The following is a 20,879-nucleotide window of genomic DNA, read 5'->3' as shown; positions in this document are numbered from 1 at the left end:
ATGGGGTCACGACAAGTCGGACATGACTGAACAACAACAACAATAATAAGTTTGGGGAGCACTACTTAAAGGCCCCTGGTTCCCAACCGTTTTGGTATAGTCACCCACAAGTCCAAATTGAATCGGTATCGTTATTCATCAGTTTTGGACCTTAGAACTTCTGAAGGTGCCAGTACTCCTATACTGATAAGTTTTGAAATGTTTCTCCCATTCCTTTCCCCCTTTGCTTGAATATCTGATGGACGTTTAGCTTTTTAAAAGTTACTAATAAAAATCAAACCCACTCCAGCCTCCGTCCATTGCCAACACCCTTTCTAACACTGGTGCCCATAAGGACTAGAAACCTGCTTGTGAGGACTTACATATGACACTCAGCCTCTCCTTGACTGGTTTTTTTTTTTTTTATTAAACTTTGCCCTACAAAGCGAAGCCAGCCAGACGTCTTTTTAGAAAAATGAAAGCTGCTGTTTTAATGCACGCAGAGTTGGCGTATTAGGTTGCTGCAACCTTGGGTTAGATTGTCGTCGGTGTGACACTGGTGAGGGTGATGTCGCCACTGATACACAGCTTGTTGATCTGGTTTAACTCCTTGATGCGGTGGTTATACTGCATCAAATGAGCATCGTTGACTGCTATCTTCAGGTGATCGGCTTCGCACAGAATCTGAATCTGGAAAAGGAGAGGTGTTCAAAACATTAAAGGAACCAGGAAAGCAGGTTGGCAGAGGCTGTGAGCAGAGATTAACTAAGTTCCAAATTCTACGAACAGAGCTTGGCTTCCTAGCGCTCTGGCATCAAGGCTTAGGGCTATATTCACTTGCATTAATTTCAGTGGTTCTGCCCTTGAGTAAAGTCAGCAAACCACTGCTGCAGGTCTAAGTCTGTGGAACTCCCTGCCACTTGGAATTAGGTAGGCAACCTTGCTGCACACAGCAAAGACTTTCTTCCAGTAGGTGTTACATGCTGGTATTTAGTTTTATGGTGATTTTTAACTGTGCTAGCAGTCTATAAATGCCTTTTTAAAATAAAAAAATAAAAGCTATTTGCTTGTGTGGAAGAGTCATCGCACAGTTAGCTGCTGATGCAATTTTGTACTGTCAGGTCATGTGGATTCTGGTTCTGGTACAGGATGTGGTAAATGGTGGTTTTACTAAATGTACAGCTCGCCAACCCTAATCTGAAGTCAGAGCCGTAGTTTTGAAGATGACACAGCTCATAGAGGCCACACACTTGCATTCTCTGAACACTAAAAAAAAATAAAAAATAATGTTAAATACTGGATCTTGTGGTCTTGCCAGAAACATCTGGTCGGGAGGCTGGAACTTTTCGTCCAATCCAGTTTGTGGTCATCTTCTGTTCTTACTGCTATAACCACTAAGCAAGACTGCTGCTGAAATGCGTATGTTGCTGACTGAATAATGGGTGTTTACTGGAGGTGATGCAGAAATACGGTGGCAGGCTTACGGTGTAATGAAAGCAGATGTAATTTTTGTGGATTTAGATCAGGTGTGGAGACCTGCAACTCCTGTGGCCGTGCTTTGTAGGGCTGGTGGAAGTTGTTCACACCTTTAGGCACAGCTCATTGTGGAAATGCGGCAATTAATCAATTTTCATGGTAAAATAAGCTGCCCAGCTGTCTTTCATTAGACAGCATGAACGTTTAACTCGTTCATCTCGCTTCTGCTTCAGTTAAGAGAGAGAACCCCATTTCCCTTACCTTGAAAGGTTTGCCAGCCTCGAAAGGGAATCTGGGGGCTGTCCGGTCTTCCTTCCCCCAGGTGTTATGAAGCATGGTGTTGCACACAATAACTTTCCTCCCCTCTTCATTGAAGCGGGGGTTGAAGTGGAGAGCGATGTCATTGCCCTTCTTCAAGTCCACTTTAATGCTAGCAAACAGGGAGACAGGAGGAATGTCTCAACATTTGATCATTAATCACACAGCGGGAGCCAGGAATTAAGACCACTGTTATCAGAGTCACAGTCTTCTCCCAGAGTCCAACAAATCCCCTTAAAGAATAATCAATTTCTTGCGTACAGCCAAAGATCTTTAGGATGTACAGCAGAGGGCAAGAGCTAGGCTTTCCTTTGAAATTTCACAACCTAACCTATAAACATTTTCAGCATAAAAATGTACAGCATAAAATTTTAAAACTAGAAAGCATTAGCAGAGCTGGAACAGAACTTCTTAGCTGCCAGAGCAAATTTGGCTAATAGGTGTGGAATTTGTAGCTCTTTGTCAGCTAAGAGTTTGACGGTCAGAATTCCTGGATGGCTTTTAAAATAATACAGTGGTACCTCTGGTTAAGTACTTAATTCGTTCCGGAGGTCCGTTCTTAACCTGAAACTGTTCTTAACCTGAAGCACCACTTTAGCTAATGGGGCCTCCCACTGCCGCTGCGCTGCCAGAGCACGATTTCTGTTCTTATCCTGAAGCAAAGTTCTTAACCTGAAGCGTTATTTCTGGGTTAGCGGAGTCTGTAACCTGAAGCGTCTGTAACCCGAGGTACCACTGTAATAATAAACTGACAGTTTTGCAGTAAGGAATGTGATGAGGAAACACATTTAAAAGTGTGAGATGAAGGATGGGGGAAATTATATGCACCCTAAGCAAATTAGGACGAAAGCTCAATAAAGACAGGGTAACATCTAACAAAGTGGGTGGTATTGCCCCCCTGGGGGGGTCAGATTACATGGGGGGGGGTGAGTAAAGAGAAGGAGCGGCCACTAGAGGTGCAAATGGCTATCTGAAAAGTTAGTATCGCAGGGATCAAGTCAGTCAATTTTGTTGACTTAACTAACCTTTTAACTGGATTTTGAATAAATGCACCATTAATTGTTGCTGTTCTGAATTTTACTGTGTTATTATCTTCCTTAGTGGGTCGTGCAAACCGCTATTCTGAATAATGCATTTTATAGGCTCGGGTAGGGAGGCACCGGGGATGAGTTTATGGAACCAAGCAGCCGGGCCCCAAAAAGGTTTGGGAACCACTAATCCTCAACTGCATTAGCTTTGTGAAAAGCTGCTCAGAGATGACAATTTGCCTGGAGGATATGTGGGGTAGCAGCCCGGTCTAGAGCATGGTTAGCCAGCTCATTCATGCGCTTCCTCCAGGCTGACTCAAAATAGCACACCTCCACCCTTATCTATTGGACACGGGTGGCGCTGTGGGTTAAACCACAGAGCCTAGGGCTTGCCAATCAGAAGGTCGGCAGTTCGAATCCCCGCGACGGGGTGAGTTCCCGTTGCTCGGTCCCTGCTCCTGCCTACCTAGCAGTTCAAAAGCACGTCAAAGTGCAAGTAGATAAATAGGTACCACTCCAGTGGGAAGGTAAACGGCGTTTACGTGCGCTGCTCTGGTTCTCCAGAAGCGGCTTAGTCATGCAGGCCACATGACCCGGAAGCTATACGCCGGCTCCCTTGGCCAGTAAAGCGAGATGAGTGCCGCAACCCCAGAGTTGGACATGACTGGACCTAATGGTCAGGGGTCCCTTTACCTTTTACCCCTATCTATGGGTTTCTTGTTCTGAATTGTGAGCCTGGGGAGAAGGGACAGGGAAGAGGGAGACACCAAAGCTGTAATTCGGCCCCAAACATGGAATCCCCTCCCTGCAGGAAAATGGACTACCCGTGCATCCGTTTTCCCCCCCCCATCCCTTTTCCATCTTTACCAGCTTGCCCTTTGATTCACCGTCCCGACAATGGTCAATAAAGTGCGAGGTTGGAGTCCTGCCGGCAGTGGGATGTCACAGGGAACTTTCTGCAAAAGATGGTATAGTGTTCAGAGTTTTGGTCGAGGGCAGTGGGTCTCAGGGTGTGGCAGGAAAGGATGGCAAGCGGCAGGAAGATTCAAGGACAATCACAGGAACAGGTGAACATTTCAGTGTATAGCATCAAAATATTTTTTATTTATTTGCAGAATAGCGGATAGCTATCTTTCCAAATTGAGAGCAAGAGCGTCGGCAACCCTTTGGCTATAGTTCTGCACAGCGTATTGTGAACAGGGATTTTCAAGTTCAGAAAAGAGAAAGGCTTCTTTGTGTTGACGAGGAGATGAAAGTGCCTGCCGATCAGAAGGTCGGCGGTTCGAATCCCCGCGACGGGGTGAGTTCATGTTGCCCGGAGGTCCCAGCTCCTGCCAACCTAGCAGTTCGAAAGCACGTCAAAGTGCAAGTAGATAAATAGGTACCGCTCCGGCGGGGAAGGTAAACGGCGTTTCCGTGCACTGCTCTGGTTCGCCAGAAGCGGCTTCGTCATGCTGGCCACATGACCCGGAAGCTGTCTGCGGACAAACGCCAACTCCCTCAGCCAGTAAAGCGAGATGAGCGCCGCAACCCCAGAGTCGTCTGCGACTGGACCTAACGGTCTGGGGTCCCTTTACCTTTTATAAGTGAGTTTACCCGGCAAAGGCAAGTGCACAACTCTCGTTGAGCTTGTATACGTACTTAAGGTACATATTTAAGCGGCTCATTTATAATTATTTTGGGAATATTTCATGTTCTTATGTAGCTGCATTGTTTTGTACTTTCTGGATGTCTCATGAGCATAGTTGTGTTCTATGTTATAAATCAATCATTGCTAGGAATGGTTCCCACCCCACACACACAATGTATTCCTTATCAAGACGAAATTTGGTGTGGTGTCAGCAAAGTTTTCTTCTGAAAGTGTGGCCCAGAGGGAAAAAAACTTCAGAACCACTGAACCTGGGAGACAACCTGAAAGCAGCTCACAATATATAAAATAAAAACAAATCACCAAAAATATAGGTAAAATAGAATAACTGTTTAAAGCCACAACTAGTAAGTTAGAGGGGGGGGGAGAAATACCTTGGTGCAACTCATAAAAAAATATTATTTTCACAGCAATTTTGGTCAGATGTCTCTCTGTTCTGTGAGACCAGAGAGGGAATATAGGACGTTTGAGCATATAAGCGGTAATAATTAATAATAATGAAATGACTCTGGCTAGTTTAATTTAATTCCACCAACCCTCGGATCTTTGCCTCAAGCTGTGGAACTCATGTACCCTGTGGAATGGAGTTTTGATGGGGCAGAAATTGGGGAATGGGGAATATTGCAAACTGATCCTATTCACGGCTTCATCCAGGAGTAACTTTTTGTTCTGTGAACAAAGGGTATTCGTTTCCTTTTTTAAAAAGACACAGAATCCTAAATCTTGCAAGGCGCTTTTGATGTTATTGCTTACCCTCAAGCAGTGTATACATTTTCTGAAATAAGACAGATCACAGAGAGAGAGAGAGATTTCTTAGCCTTAGAGGCACACACAAACAAGTTTCTCACCAATGGGTCGGAAGGCCCTCCGGACGGAACGGAGGAAGGTGGGAATCCTGGTCCAATCTGCGGTGCGGTCGGCTGTGCTCCTCCGCCACTTTGGGGCTGTCCGGGGCCAGGATACATGCCAGAGGCACCTGGTGGAACCACTCCAGGTGCGCTGGGAAATCCGCCTGGCTGGGGTGGGCCTCCAGGGTATGCGCCACCTGCTTGTGGGGCCCCCGGGTATGCGCCGGGGGCCCCAGGATACGCGCCGGGGGCCCCAGGATACGCGCCGGGGGCCCCTGGGTATGCGCCGGGGGCCCCTGGGTATGCGCTGGGTGCTCCAGGATATGGGCCGGGGAACGCTCCGGGATAACCTGGGAAAGTGCCGGGCTGATTTCCCCAAGGGTTTGGCTGGGCATTTGGGTTGGCGTTCGGGTTGGCGTTCGGGTTGCTGCCCCCCCCGGACAGGGCATCAGACAACTGTGTAGAGAACAAAGCAAGCGTTAGCAAAACTGTGTAAGACAGGTCCAAATATTTGCTAGTCCAAATATTTGCTGGAAATGTAAGGAAAAAGAAGGCACCTTCTACCATATATGGTGGTCTTGTAAGTAATAAAATCATTCTGGGAAATGACATACAGTATAATGAGATGGAAAAAAAATGTTCAAATTAACTTTTGTAAAAATAGAACCCAGAGGCTTTTTTTATTAGGAAATATACCGTATTTTTTGCTCCATAAGACACACTTTTTTCCACCTAAAAAGTAAGGGGAAATATCTGTGCGTCTTATGGAGCGAATGGTGGTCCCTGGAGCTGAATTGCCCAGGGGCCAAAAGAGGATCATGCTTTTTATTTTACAAAGAGAAAAGGGGGTATTGAAAGGACCCTGCTCAGCAAGAGATCTGGAGAGAGATAAGAGTCCCGGCTCCCTTTCAGCCCCGCCCTCCATTGTTGAATGTGCTGCAGAGGGAGGTTGTTTGTTTCCCCAGCGACATGTGATTGGCTGATTAGATTATCTGTCTGGAAACTGTAGAAAAGGCTCCCTTTCCTTTAGAAGCTGCAGAAATGTGAGTTGAACCCCATAAAAACGGGGCTTTTCCTCTTTGCTTTTCCCCCTTTGCAAAAGGAGCTTTGCTTTTCCCCCTTTGCCAAAAAAAGCTGCAAAACTTTTAGCTGATCCTTAAAAAAACAGGGTTTTTCCCTTTGCAAAAAAAGCTGCAAAACTTTTAGCTGATCCTCAAAAAAACCAGGGCTTTTCCCATTGCAAAAAAAAGCTGCAAAACTTTTAGCTGATCCTCCAAAAACCAGGGCTTTTCCCTTTGCAAAAAAAGCTGCAAAACCTTTAGCTGATCCTCAAAAAACCGGACTTTTCCCTTTGCAAAAAAAGCTGCAAAACTTTTAGCTGCTCCTCAAAAAAACGGGGCTTTTAGAGGAGGAAAACCAGAAATATATATATATATTTCTTGTTTCCTCCTCTAAAAACGAGGTGCGCCCTATGGAGTGAAAAATACGATAGGTGCAGGTATTCCAAGGGAGCAAAAAGACTTTTTATGTATGCGACGACAGCCGCACGGATGCTACTAGCCAAGAGATGGAAAGAAGATAAAGTCCCTACCAGAGAAGAATGGCAAATTAAATTGCTAGACTATGCCGAAATGGCAAAACTGACCGTAAAACTCAGGAACCAAGAAATCAAAACTTTAACACAGTCTCCGGTTACGTTTTTTTTAGGATACGAACGCGGCAAACCCGGAAATGTATACTTCCAGGTTTCACCGCATGCGGAGAGGCAGCACTCTAGTTGCGGACTTTTCGGGGAGCGAAAGGCACCCCAGAACGGATCAAGTCCGTAACTAGAGGTACCACTGTAATGTCAAAAATCAATGGGCATCATATACACGGATAGTGCCGAGGGTGGACTGGCGATTGGTTGTTGCTCCAAAAATAGGGGACATCTTCTACATGGAGGTGTCTTATAGACGGGGGGGGGGGGAACCCGGGGTATATAGTTTTAACTGGGTTTTGACCAAATGTGCAATTAAATGTCTCCGCTGAAACCGTGGCTGGTGCTTTCTTGACGATACAGAAAGCGCCCAGCTTTCTCAGGCCAAGATCACGTGACGTCTCAGGTCACAGCAACAACACAGTGATCCCTTTTTGAAACGGGCATCAAAAACACTACTGCACCAAGAGAGCAGATACTTACTGAAAAGCCGTCAGACATCTTCCTGAAACACAACAGAAAAAAAAGAACGGGTGAGTGCAAGGCACATCCATAGATTCCACTAGCCAAATGCAGATCTTGGCAGAGCCAAGTGAGACTTTGTGTGGTGCAATGGATGGAACAAGTTTTGCCAACCTGGTGCCCCTCCCAGATGTTTGCTGGCTGTGGCTGATGGAAGTTTACAGTTCGAAACACCTGGAGAAAGAAGCACCAGCTCAATGAAAGCTGGGATTTATTTATTTTTGGGCAAAGAAACAGGAGGAGGAGGAGTTTGGATTTGATATCCCGCTTTTCACTACCCGAAGGAGTCTCAAAGCAGCTCACATTCTCCTTTCCCTTCCTCCCTCACAACAAACACTCTGTGAGGTGAGTGGGGCTGAGAGACTTCAGAGAAGTGTGACTAGCCCAAGGTCACCCAGCAGCTGCATGTGGAGGAGTGGAGACACGAACCCGGTTCCCCAGATTACAAGTCTACCACTCTTAACCACTACACCACACTGGCTCTCAGAATCCCGACGTTGCTTTCAAGAGCTCATGTAAATTCACCGGCATTGGAGTGCAAACTTCTTTAAATGTTCACTTGCCATTTTGCCTAATATAAAGCATGTTCGCCTCTTGTTTTCACTAATGTGTGCATCTTCATAAAGACTTTACGGCAGCAACAGCACATTACTTGGCTGCAGAAGGGCACTGCAAAATCCAGAATGGTGCCGGTTTCAAAAGGACGGGTGTTTTTCAGTTCTCTAGTTTTTCAGCGCTTGTGTTGTTTCGAAAAGTGAGAATTAGGGAGGTTTCCCTTTAAATGCAAACCGTATGGAATTTCTCCCCCTTCCTAGCAAGTGAGCCATCCAGATCTGCTACCAATTCATTTCCTTCTGTGTTCTAAGTATACAAATGATGTTGACTCATCTTGGAACAAGCAGCAAAGACCGCCCAGGAACATATTTGAGGTCCGTCCCCCCTCCCTACTTCTTAACACAAACAGAGCTGTCTTTTGGAGAGGGTACACTCCCCTGAAAGCTGGCCTAAGGGGAAAAAAGAGACAGACCCACAAACTCCATAGAAAGCTTACAAAACATGCACGAACACGCCCTTTCAAAGAGATATTTGGGGAAATTGCCATAGCATCCACTTTGGGAAAACACACAGCCGTTGTCCGTGGCTTCAGGCGAAAGCTCTGTGCAAATATGACTCACTCAGGCCCCGGCATGCCCATGACTCAAATCAAATGCTCCTCATTCATGTTAAGAAAGTGTATCTGCCCCACACAGTTTACTTAGTGCCACCATAAACAATGCTGCCCTGCTGAAGCCATCCTCACAACAGTCCTGCGAGGTTTGTGGCGACAGCTCACGCTGCGAAACGGGGACTCATCACTTCACCCCACCCATGATTGATTTGATTCAATCGTGCTCACTCTACAGTTTATCCTTCGCTGCCATTAACGATAAGGATAGATTCATAGAGGAGAGGGCTGGGAGTGAGCTCCCGTTGCTCTGTCCCAGCTCCTGCCAACCTAGCAGCTCGAAAGCACACCAGTGCAAGTAGATAAATAGGTACCACTGCAGCGGGAAGGTAAATGGCGTTTCCGTGCGCTCTGGTTTCCGTCACAGTGTTCCGTTGCACCAGAAGCGGTTTAGTCCTGCTGGCCACATGATGCAGAAAATTGTCTGTGGACAAACACCAGCTCCCTCGGCCTGAAAGCGAGATGAGCGCCGCAACCCCATAGTCGCCTTTGACTGGACTTAACCATCCAAGGGTCATTTACCTTTTACCTTTTCACCATGGAATCATAGAATTGTAGAGCTGGAAGGGACCCCGAGGGTCATCTAGCCCAACCCCCTGCCATGCAGGAATCTCGGCTAAAGCATCCCTGACAGATGGCCACCCAACCTCTGCTGCTCCACCACCTCCTGAGGGAGACCTTTCCACTGCTGAACAGCTCTTCCTGTCTGAAAGTTCTTCCTGGTGTTTAGTCGGAATCTTTCCTGCAACTTGAAGCCATCGGTTTGAGTCCTACCCTCCAGAGCAGGAGAAAACAAACTTGTTCCCTCTTCCATATGACAGCCCTTGAGATACAGTATTTGAAGATGACTCTCATATCTACTAGCCAGGATCGTTCTGCTCTGTTTCCCCATTTTCCTTAATTTCTGCAGCTCTTAAATCACTCTGATTTTCCCCATCAGGCAGGCAGGCCCAACTCTGTCTTTGTGTATAGTTTCTAGATCAAGGGAGGTAATAGTACCACTATATTCTGCTCTGGTCAGACCTCACCTGGAATACTGTGTCCAGTTCTGGGCACCACAGTTCAAGAAGGATACTGACAAGCTGGAACGTGTCCAGAGGAGGGCAACCAAAATGGTCAAAGGCCTGGAAACGATGCCTTATGAGGAACGGCTTAGGGAGCTGGGTATGTTTAGCCTGGAGAAGAGAAGGTTAAGGGGTGATCTGATAGCCATATTCAAATATATCAAAGGATGTCATATAGAGGAGGGTGAAAGGTTATTTTCTGCTGCTCCAGAGAAGCGGACACGGGGCAATGGATTCAAACTACAAGAAAGAAGATTCCACCTAAACATTAGGAAGAACTTCCTGACAGTAAGAGCTGTTCGACAGTGGAATTTGCTGCCAAGGAGTGTGGTGGAGTCTCCTTCTTTGGAGGTCTTTAAGCGGAGACTTGACAGCCATCTGTCAGGAATGCTTTGATGGTGATTCCTGCTTGGCAGGGGGCTGGACTGGATGGCCCTGGTGGTCTCTTCCAACTCTAGGATTCTATGATTCTTTCATTCTGGATGGGATAGTGAGGATCAGAATGGGGCCCTCAAGAGGCAGAACCTAAATCCCTGCTTATCTTTAGTGAGTCACCTCTACCTGATACCTGAAGGTAGACCTTGCAAGTAAACATGCCAGTTACCTCCTGGTATGCCAAGAGTAAGACTTCGAGACTCAGATCTGCCTGCAGACAAACCATCAACTGAGGAAGGAACTCGTTCAATTTCTTCCAGCTGCAGAATCTAGGTTTTGCAGGAACGAAATTTAAGATGATCAGAGTTTTAGGCAAGAAAAGGAATCAGACCTGAAGATTGCGAGGCTGAGCAACCACCCTGTTCAACTGCTACAGCGAAACGGAGAGCCTTCGTGCCAAACATTCCAACCCAATTAGGCAATAAAATTAGGATAAGTAGAAGTTGTTCAATAGCCAGCTCTAAACCAGCCCAGCGGGAATGGATGACTTTGCTTTTGTTTTCTTCTTGGGGCTTTGTTGCAAAGTTAAGCAACAAATGCCAGTTTAGCCCCAAACACGCAAACCTTTTCTCAAAATACGCTTACTGAAAATCTAGCATGTATCATCCTGGCCCCAGCAACAAGGAATTTACCGGTAACTGTGTTTACTCAGTGGTGAAGGTAAGGCACTTTGAGCATCCTCAAAGGCACTGTTCTCTTACTATTCCTCCAAGTTCACAAAGTTGTGTACTTATTTGCAAGATTAGCTCAGAGAGAAAGGTACTTGTCTATGCATACCTGCGTGAACATTCTCTAGCATACTGATGGCTAATAATAATAATAATAATATCAACAAACTTTCCCACTTGGTCACCTGGAGACAACTGCGACTCACCATAGGTGATCAAGAAAACTTAATACAAGCCTATTTAAAGCACAAGTTCATAGAATCATAGACTTGTAGAGCTGAGCATTTCTGCCCAGGAACACAATAGAATTATTTTCAGACAGATGTTGGGCATATCCCTATCAGGGATGCCTTAAAGCAGGGGTCAGCAAACTTTTTCAGCAGGGGGCCGGTCCACTGTCCCTCAGACCTTGTTGGGGGGGGGAGACTAAATTCTTTTTTTGGGGGGGGGAGGAATGAACAAATTCCTATGCCCCACAAATAACCCAGAGATGCATTTTAAATAAAAGGACACATTCTACGCGTGTAAAAACACGCTGATTCCCGCACCATCCGCAGGCCGGATTTAGAAGGTGATTGGGCCAGATCCGGCCCCCAGGCCTTAGTTTGCCTAAACGTAAAGGTAAAGGGACCCCGGACCGTTAGGCCCAGTTGTGTCCCACTCTGGGGTTGTGGTGCTCATCTCGCATTGCTGGCGTACAGTTTCCGGGTCATGTGGTCCACATGACAAAGCCGCTTCTGGCGAACCAGAGCAGCGCACGGAAACGCCATTTACCTTCCTGCTGGAGCGGTACCTATTTATCTACTTGCACTTTGACGTGCTTTCGAACTGCTAGGTTTCCTACCCAGGCCTTAGAGCACCTTATTGTAGGGCTGAGTGCAACGTCAACAATGGAAAGCACACCGGATCTTTCTGCATATGCTCCTTCCTCCGTCCTCATCATCCCTCCCTGCCATTACAATGCCCTTTCAAGAACCAAGTCCAGGCCGGTGAAGGCAAGCCCAGGCTACTCTCCTGGAAGCAAAGAACGCCTTTACAAAACACAAATCAGGAGGCTCCGGAACTCTGATAATAGCAGCCCTCTTGGAACGCCAACTATTTAGACAACAGAATCCCAGAATCTGAAGCACCAAACAGGCAGTTAACTCTCCTGCCTTCAACACAATTGCAGGCAGCCGAGATCAAAGGGTTGCGTGATTGTGTTTTTGTGTTAACTCTCTCGCTTTCATTGCTGCCTGTTCTTAATGCTTTCCTTATGTCATTCGCCGCTTTGAAAATCTGCCCCATTCTGGGAAACTGGGAGAGGAATGCTAGAATTAAATAAATAAAACGGAGCCTCCATTTCTCTTGAGGCTCAAGCTGCCTCGGTCGCGCTGAGTGCCATCCATCAGCTTCGGCTGTGCCGCTATCTGGACAGGGGCAGCGTAACTTCTATGCTCTGGTAGCCTCTAGGATAGATTACTGCAACACATTATACGCGGGGCTGCCTCTGAAGATGGTTCAGAAACTTCAGCTGGTACAGAATTAAGTGGCCAGGTTGCTCACTGGGACATATGCTCATATTACTCAGACCTATAAATGTCTCAGGAGGACCCCAAAACCTCAAGGACTGCATCTCCCCATAGGAACTGACCCCGGACCCTGATATCATCATCTGAGGCCCTTCCTTGTGTGCCCCCTCCATGAGAGGTCCAGAGGATGGCAACACGAGAGCGGGGCCTTTTCCGCAGTGGCTCCCCGTTAGTGGAACGCTTTCCCCAGGGAAGCTCACTTTGCACCTTTGTTACGTATCTTTAGGAACCAGGCATAAACATTCCTTTCCTCACAGGCCTATTAAACTCTGTGTGTGTGTGTGTAATTGTTTTTGTTTGTTACTATGTTATGTATTTTTCTGCTTTTATATTGTAAACCATCCTGTAATCCTCAGATGAAAGGCAGTATAGAAATTTAATTAAAAAACAAGAGCAGTATGCTACCTTTCGGTAGAAACAGCAGGCAAATACCCTCCCCTTTGCCAAGGTGCTTGTGAACAAGATGTGTCGAGGCAGATCTTTGTTCTAACCCGGCGAAGCAGTTGGTTAGGAGTGTGTCAGTTCAGACCAGAGTGGAATGGATGAAGCCATACTGTATTGAGCCAGTTCATTGGGCCCATCTCTCCCAGTGTTGCCTACTCTGACTGACAGCAGCTCTCAAGGGTCTCGGCTGTCACCCGCTACCTTGCAACTGGAGAGGCCACCGGGGATCGAACCTGCGACCTTCTGCACCCAAAGCAGCCACCTTGCCCCTCCCCAGCTGGGTGCACCCTGGACGGTCAAGGGCTGCAGGCTGTGCTGGGAGGGACTCAGATCTACAATGCAGAAATAATGCCAAGGGGATTATGGAGCCTCGCCCATTTCCAAGCAAGGGGAAACAGGAAAGGGGCCTTCTATTCTCACATGGCTGTCATTTCAAAAGGAGGGGTGTTGACACTGTGACAAATGAAATAAGGCACCACACAAAAAGCTGGGAGTCACAGGGAGTGGGGCAGGGCAGCTGTAAACCAGGAAGTCTCTCCTGAATCAAACCACACAAAAGTTTCCGTTAACTTTTTTTAAAAAAAAAATCCCTTTGCTACTTAGATATCTTTACATTTAGCTGTCTAAGCATTCTGAAAAATAAAATACAATAAAATACATTTATCCAGTGTTTTTTCTTCCCCTAAAGAGAATGTTTAGGGGCACTCTCATTTTCCTATTCATATTGAAATACTGCCCCTCAATGAGGCCAAACTTAAGATGCACAAAATGTTTAGGGGTATGCATACCCCTGCGGGGAGCCCCCCCCCCAAAAAAGCACTGCATTTATCTGCAAAATAAAATGCACCCACAAGCTGGCATCAGGGACGAACACTACTATATCATTATTACCAACTTTAATTTTATTTATTAAATTTATCTACCGCCCTTCATCCGAAGACCTCAGGGCAGTTAGCAACATAATTTTGAATTTTGAATAATTTTGAATTTTTAAATTTGTATTTTAATCTGTATTTTAAATTGATTGTTTTTATGTTTTTGCTGTGATTTTAATTAGTTGTTAGCCGCCCTGAGCCCGGTTTTTGGCTGGGAAGGGCGGGGTATAAATAAAAATTTATTATTATTATTATTATTATTATTATTATTATTATTATTATTATTAAAATGCAAATAAAAACACATCGCACCATTTCTTCCCATTTTGCTGGGGGCGGTGAGTGCCACCTTATCATTACGATAACCCTGCAAGGTAGGCTGGGCTGAAGAATGGGTGGATTTGAAATGACCAAAGGCAGTTCCTCCCTTTGCTGCTGTAGCTTCTGGATCAGGCCAGTGGGCCACCAAGTCTAGCATCCAGTGGCCAAGCCAAGGGTTCAATGGGAGGGGGACCTGAAAGCCTTCCCTTCCCGTGGTCTCCCACAACTGGCCTGCACAAACATCACTGCCTCCACCCATACAGACAGAAGACTCTCTGCAAGTGTTACTAAACAGGAATCCGGACTGTAAACCGCTTTAGTCTTGGACAGAATTGCAGGATACGAACCGCGATTGTCAGTTACAGCACAGTCGCCGCACCCAGCCGGTTCTCAGTTATCCATGCTATGGATTTCTATTGGATGTAGAAAAAGCAAGCGTTTGCTACCTATAGCTCTGTGGAAAGAGAACGGTGCAGATGTGACCTAACTGAAGCGAAACAGCAACTCGGTCGCTGTCACGGTGTTCTATTGCGCCAGAAGCGGTTTAGTCTTGCTGGCCACATGACCCAGAAAGCTGTCTGCGGACAAACGCCGGCTCCCTCGGCCTGAAAGCGAGATGACACCTGAAGGTAGCCCTGTTTAGGGAAACTTTTAATGTTTAATAGACTATTGTATTTTAATATTCTGTTGGAAGCCGCCCAGAGTGGCTGGGGAAAGCCAGCCAGATGGGAGGGGTATAAATAAATTATTATTATTATTATTATTATTATTATTATTATTATTATTATTATTATGAGCGCCACAACCCCAAAGTTGCCTTTGACTGGACTTAACAGTCCAGGGGTCTTTTGCCTTTTACCTTACCTAAACAGCATCTTCTGAAAGAGAGAGAAGAGGCTGTTGCATGCAGGATTGAACTATTCTGCGTGCGACTACAGAAGCCTTTTCGCTTCTTGCCAACACGTGCAAAAAAGCCAAATCGGGAGTCACAGTTCGATATTTCTGCACCACTCCAAAATCTGTACTCTTTTCCTCCCACACACCAACCCCATTCCGCCTAGATTTGAGCACAAAACGACCATTACAATTCTGCGTTCTGGGTTTCCGTTCTCCTCGCTGCGCCCAGCGCCCTGCCCTGCCCTGCCTCTGCACGAGACACAGAGTCCGACCCCGCTGCTGGCCAGCTGTAGCGGGATGTGAAAGGCCAACCATGATGATTCTGCACCCTACAGCTTTGGGGACTGGGGCTGCAGTGCCAGTGGCTAGGGCGTATGCTGGGCATGCAGAAGGTCCCCCAGGCCCAATCCGAAGCACCTCCGCAAGAGCGCCAACAATTTGCCTCTAATCCATGGATAGCTCAGTTGGTTAGAGCGTAGATGGGCTACTGGCCTGATCCTGCAGCCTCTCCTTATGCAACTTGCCAGATCCGTGCGTGTGGATTTACTATCGGAGGGGGATGAATCACCCTCGCAGGGTGGCAGTCAGAGCTCCATGCTGTGAAACAGGCTACGGATTCAGTTTGACGAACCCACATATTCAGACGTTGACAGGGGCTATGGGGGGGGGGGGGAGAGACGTCCAAGACTCTTCTTGTCTAAGACTCCTTTTTGGTTTGGGCTGGACTGATCCTGCCTGGACGGCTTCGGCTCCAGGAAGCTTTGGAGAAGTCAGCTCTGAGCAAGATGCGCTCTTGGCGGGGGGTCTCTTCAGCAAACTCCTGCACGCCCCTCGAGGGCGCAGATTCCCAAACCGGGGGAAAGGAGGAGGAGGACCCCTCAAATCTCCGCCGGCAGGAGGTAATCGCAGACGGCGGGGGTTTGGAGGTGGCAAATGACGCACCTCCTGGCTGGGATAGAGACCCCCACCCTAAAAAAAAAAAGTCAGACGGTTCCCCTTTTTGGAACCGTCTCTCAACACCGACAGCTGGAGAAAGGAACCCCCAAAGTGGCACCATTCTCGGGGGGTGGGGTGGAGGAAGGCCGGCCAACTTTCCTCCCCAGCGTCCCCAAAATCTCCAGGCCCCGATTCCCCGACGACGCCCTTCTTACCTGGCAGGATCCCGTCGTCGGAGCCTCGGACTGAGAAGGGAAAGGAGACGCAACCGAGACGGGCTCGGGCGGGGCCGGCCAGGCGTCTCATATCCCCGTCCCGGGACCGCCCCGTCGGGTGTCCCGCCCCCCGCAGCTTCCCCAAAATGGCCCTCCCAATCGCCCACGGCCTTGCACCGCCTTTTCCTGCAGCCTGGCCCCCATGGGTGCCACCCACCCTAGGGCTGTGCACCCCCCACCCACCCAGCCGGGATTCCCCTCGGCATCCCGCCCCGTCCAGGATGCCTCCGACTCCCCTACGAGGAAAGGGGGCGGCGGTTGGGACTTTTCCCCTCTAGAGAAAAGGCGAGAGAGAGGAGACCGGGTGGAAGATTGCAAATAAGGCTTGAGCTTGTAGGCATCAGTGAAGCTGCACGAGGACAGAGGGGAAAAGGCACTTTTTATTAGTATGTTAGTACTAAGTATTAATAATTTAGTACCAAGTACTGGCACTGATAACATATTATTTTATTAGCGTTTTAGTACTAAGTATTGATACGTTAGTACAGTACTTGGTATTTTAGTACTTAAGTAGTAGCACTGATTTTTTTAAAAAAGTATTTTATTAGTATTTTTGTTCTGAAAATGGACCAGCAGTAAGATGCTTTTGTAACATTAAAAAGGGACCACAATTATTTCAAGGGCACAGGTGCCTTAATCAGGTGACATTTTGGCCCCACACCCACCTATTGTAATAATAAAGGCCTGACAGCTAATGATGATGATGATGATGATAATGATAATAATAATAATAATTTTATTTATATGCTGCCCATCTGACGGAGCTGCCCCAGCTACTCTGTGCTGCTCCCAACAAAATATTTAAAAAATAATGAAACATCGACCATTAAAAGCTTCCCTATACAGAGGCCTGCCTTCAGATGTCTTCCAAAGTCAGATAGTCACTCTTTGACATCTGGCGCATGCGGGGGGGGGGCATTCCACAGGGCAGGCGCCACCACCAAGAAGGCCCTCTGCCTATAGTTTCACGTTTTACTTCTCTGCATGTTTTGCAGTTTTAAATCTCTGCTAGGGTTGGGGTCAGCTGGTTAGAGCGTGGTGCTGAAAATGCCAAGGTTGCAGGTTTGATCCCCGTACGGGACAGCTGCATATTCCTGCATTGCTGGGGTTTAGAGCTGGCCCCCGAAACTTTGCATCTCGGGAGGACAAAGGCGAAATTGCAATGCGAAGGTCGCAAGGCCTCTGATCAGGCAGTCATAATCCTGGAGGATTGGCTCAGATTAGACTACAGCAGCCTTTGCTAACCGGGCGCCTTCCAGACGTTTCTGCACTAGAGCTCCCAACAGCACCAGCGGATGGGAACCGCAGTCCTAAAACCTCTGAGGTGGTGCCAGGTTAGCAGAAGGCAAAAGAGCATTAGGAGTTAAGAGCAGTGCTTTCTTTTCTGGGGGGGATGCAGGGGGGCACATACCCGTAAACATTTTGTGAATCTAAGATTGGCCTGATTGAGGAGCAGTATTTCTTTTTATTTATTTATTTATTTAATTTTTATTAATTCATTTTGTTTAACAAACAAAGAGAAAAAGGTAACAAAATATTACAACTGCTGTTATATAATATTACTAAATAAAATTTAACATCCCACATAGTCGTATCTGTGTCTTATTGTTTATATCTTAAGAGAAAACTAAAAGAAAAAATTATAAAAGAAAAAAAATAAATTCAGCCAAGCATATAATTAGATAGTCCATACATCCACTTACTTATACATGCCTATATATACCTACGTATACATGACAAACTTAACTTGACTTATATATCCACAAGACTTTAGTTTCACAAATCAGACTTCCTGTCAAATCCCCATGCGTCTACCTCTCTTATTATTGAATGTAGATCAAACAATACGACGTCGTTCAGATATTTTTCAGTACATTCCGCCATATTATATATCCATCTTTCCCCAACTCTTTGCCCTTCCTTTAGCACTCAAAAGCTGGCATGGAAGTAAAGTTGTCATTATACTTTTGGGCATATTTCTTATATGTATCCCATTTTCCAGCAAATTTTTGTTTAGAATTCCCTCTGAGATTATTAGTTAGTAGAGCAGTATTTCAACATGAGTAGGAAAATGAGAGTACCCCTAAACATTTTTTTAAAGGGGAAAAAAAAGCACTGGTTAAGAGCATCAGAACAGCTGATCTTATTGCTGTGGAAACAAACACATGGGTGATTCATCAGAACTTGTTTTCCACCCTCGATCTGCACGTGCAACTGGACGTCTTCCTAAGGGGTCACAAGGATTTGCATTTTCGTGAGGTTCTGCTAATGTTCAGGGGCACCAGAGGGCCGTGGTTGGAATTCACCCAGAGATAAATGTGAGGTGGCACAGTCCCTCACTGGCAGGCATAATATCATAAAGTTTATGAGTTTGCAGGGGAAATGTGGGTCCCATTTAACGTCCAAAAACTGAGGTGCTGTTATGGTTTAAGGTTCAAGCACCTGCCCGTTGCTTTCCATTTGTTTTGTTTTATTCATTTCTGTTAATGTTTCCGCGCCACTTGATTGTAAAAGAAACCAACCACCTCAAAGTGGTCTGGAAAAAGATAAAAATAAGATAAAATCAAGAAACATTTGCAACGATAGTTTAAAACTTACACAAAGTTTTAAAACAGGTTCGATTTCACACAGACTTTCTAAGCGCCTGTCTAGGCCTGTCTAAACAAGAATAGTTTTAGCGGGCTCCAAAAAGAATACAGTGCATGGCATCAAGTGGCAGGGAGTTCCAAAGTGTAGGTCCTCCCACACTAAATGGTCCGGTTCTTACAAATGTGGAATGGGGCAGCAGTAGTATTGCCAATCCCACCGATCGAAGCAGTCAAGGAGGCACAATGGGTAAGAGTTGAGCGCAAATCTTTTCAACATAATTAAATAATAATACAGTGGACCCTCAGGTAACGCTACCTGCAGGTAACATAACTTTCGGGTGCGAATGTGGCAAACCCGGAAGCGTATTCTTCCAAATTTTGCCACGCGCGCATGCGCAGAACTGCTCTATCGTGCCGCACACCTGCTCAGAAGCAGCACCTCTATTTGCATATTTTCGGGGTACGTACGGATCCATGGAAGGAATTATATTCGTATCCAGAGGGTCCACTGTATTAATTTATAATATTAATTTATTATTCATACCCCGCCCATCTGGCTGGGTTTCCCCAGCCACTCTGGACGGCTCCCAAACAGATTGAAAACAGAATAAAACATCAAACATTAAAAACTTCCCTAAACAGGGCTGCCTTCAGATGTCTTCTAAAAGTCAAATAGTTGCGTATTTCCTTGACATCTGATGGGAGGGTGTTCCACAGGGTAGGCGCCACTATTGAGAAGGCCCTTTTCCTGGTTCCCGGTGACCTCACTTCTCACAGGGAGGGAACCGCCAGAAGGCCCTCGGAGCTGGACCTCAGTGTCCGGGCAGAACGATGGGGGTGGAGACGCTCCTTCAGGGATACTGGACTGAGGCCCTTTAGGGCTTGAAAGGTCAGCATCAACACTTTGAATTGTGATCAGAAACGTCCTGGGAGCCAATGTAGGTCTTTCAGGACCGGTGTTATATGGTCTCGGCGGCCGCTCCCAGTCACCAGTCTAGCTGCCGCATTCTGGATTGTAGTTGTAGTTTCCGAGTCACATACAAAGGTAGCCCCACGTAGAGCGCATTGCAGTAGTCCAAGCAAGAGATAACCAGAGCTTGTACCACTCTGGTGAGACAGTCCGCAGGCAGGTAGGGTCTCAGCCTGCGTACCAGATGGAGCTGGTAGACAGCCGCCCTGGGACACAGAAAACACTCGCTTAATTTTGACTAAGAAGCCAGCTCATGTGCTTGGCCACATCCAGAAGAACAACAACTATGTGCAACTAATTAGATGATTTACCCATTCATCTGAAATCCTCCACATTTCAGATGTAGGACATGGCTAAACCTCGCTGAGTTTCTTATCCCCTACATGTAACCCCGAGCAGCCGCAAGCCTAGCTAGAAGAGCATTTAATACAAGTTTCCTCAACCTCGGCCCTCTTGATGTTTTTGGCCTACAACTCCCATGATCCCTAGCTAGCAGGACCAGTGTTAAGGGATGATGGGAATTGTAGTCTCAAAACATCTGGAGGGCCGAGGTTCAGGAAGCCTGATTTAATGGAATCGTAGAACTGTAAAGTTGGAAGGGACCCCGAGGGTCATCCAGCCCAACCCCCTGCAATGCAGGAATCTTTTGCCCAAGGTGGGACTCGAACCCACGACCCTCAGATTAAGAGCCTCATGCTGTACCGACTCAACTATCCCGTTCTATGCCTTGCGTGCCTGTGCTGCAATGAGGTCCAATAGTTTCTTGCATCGCTTTGGACTCCAGAATACCAGGAGGACTGTTATGTTCGGGAGGCAGGGTTTATTACGATGGTTGTTTTGTTAAGCTTAGCTCCGCAAGCATTCAAAACAGTTTTGAATGCCAAGCAATGAGTCATGAGGCATCCACCACCACCCAGCCGCAGTTATGCACAAAAGCATTTCAAGAAAGGGTGTGAAATATGTACTCAGGCCACAGTTTCACTCCCCTTTGAGGAATGGGACACCCAGATCGCAACCCACGAGCTGAAATGGAGTAATTCTGGAACCACCTGGAGGCATCCAGCAGACTTCAGTGGATTTCCCCGCCCCCCC

General features: G+C 46.7%; 1 protein-coding gene across 1 annotated transcript; it reads right to left on the bottom strand.

Moving 5' to 3' along the window:
- Positions 1–387: 387 nt before the first annotated feature.
- On the bottom strand, positions 388–16,228 carry LGALS3 (galectin 3). The gene is made up of 6 exons (XM_033166801.1): positions 16,170–16,228; positions 7,480–7,501; positions 5,298–5,753; positions 3,669–3,757; positions 1,717–1,885; positions 388–669 (listed from the first exon to the last, which is right to left on the bottom strand). The coding sequence occupies exons 2-6, from the start codon at positions 7,495–7,497 to the stop codon at positions 514–516; spliced, it is 888 nt and encodes a 295-aa protein (XP_033022692.1). The 5' UTR covers positions 7,498–7,501; positions 16,170–16,228; the 3' UTR covers positions 388–513.
- Between the last annotated feature and the right edge of the window lie 4,651 nt (positions 16,229–20,879).

This window comes from Lacerta agilis, chromosome 1 (genome assembly GCF_009819535.1).
Source record: "Lacerta agilis isolate rLacAgi1 chromosome 1, rLacAgi1.pri, whole genome shotgun sequence".
Classification (NCBI taxonomy): Eukaryota; Metazoa; Chordata; class Lepidosauria; order Squamata; family Lacertidae; genus Lacerta; species Lacerta agilis.
The sequence above is the reverse complement of the archived record's forward strand: the minus strand, read 5'-3'. Positions and strand labels throughout refer to the sequence as shown.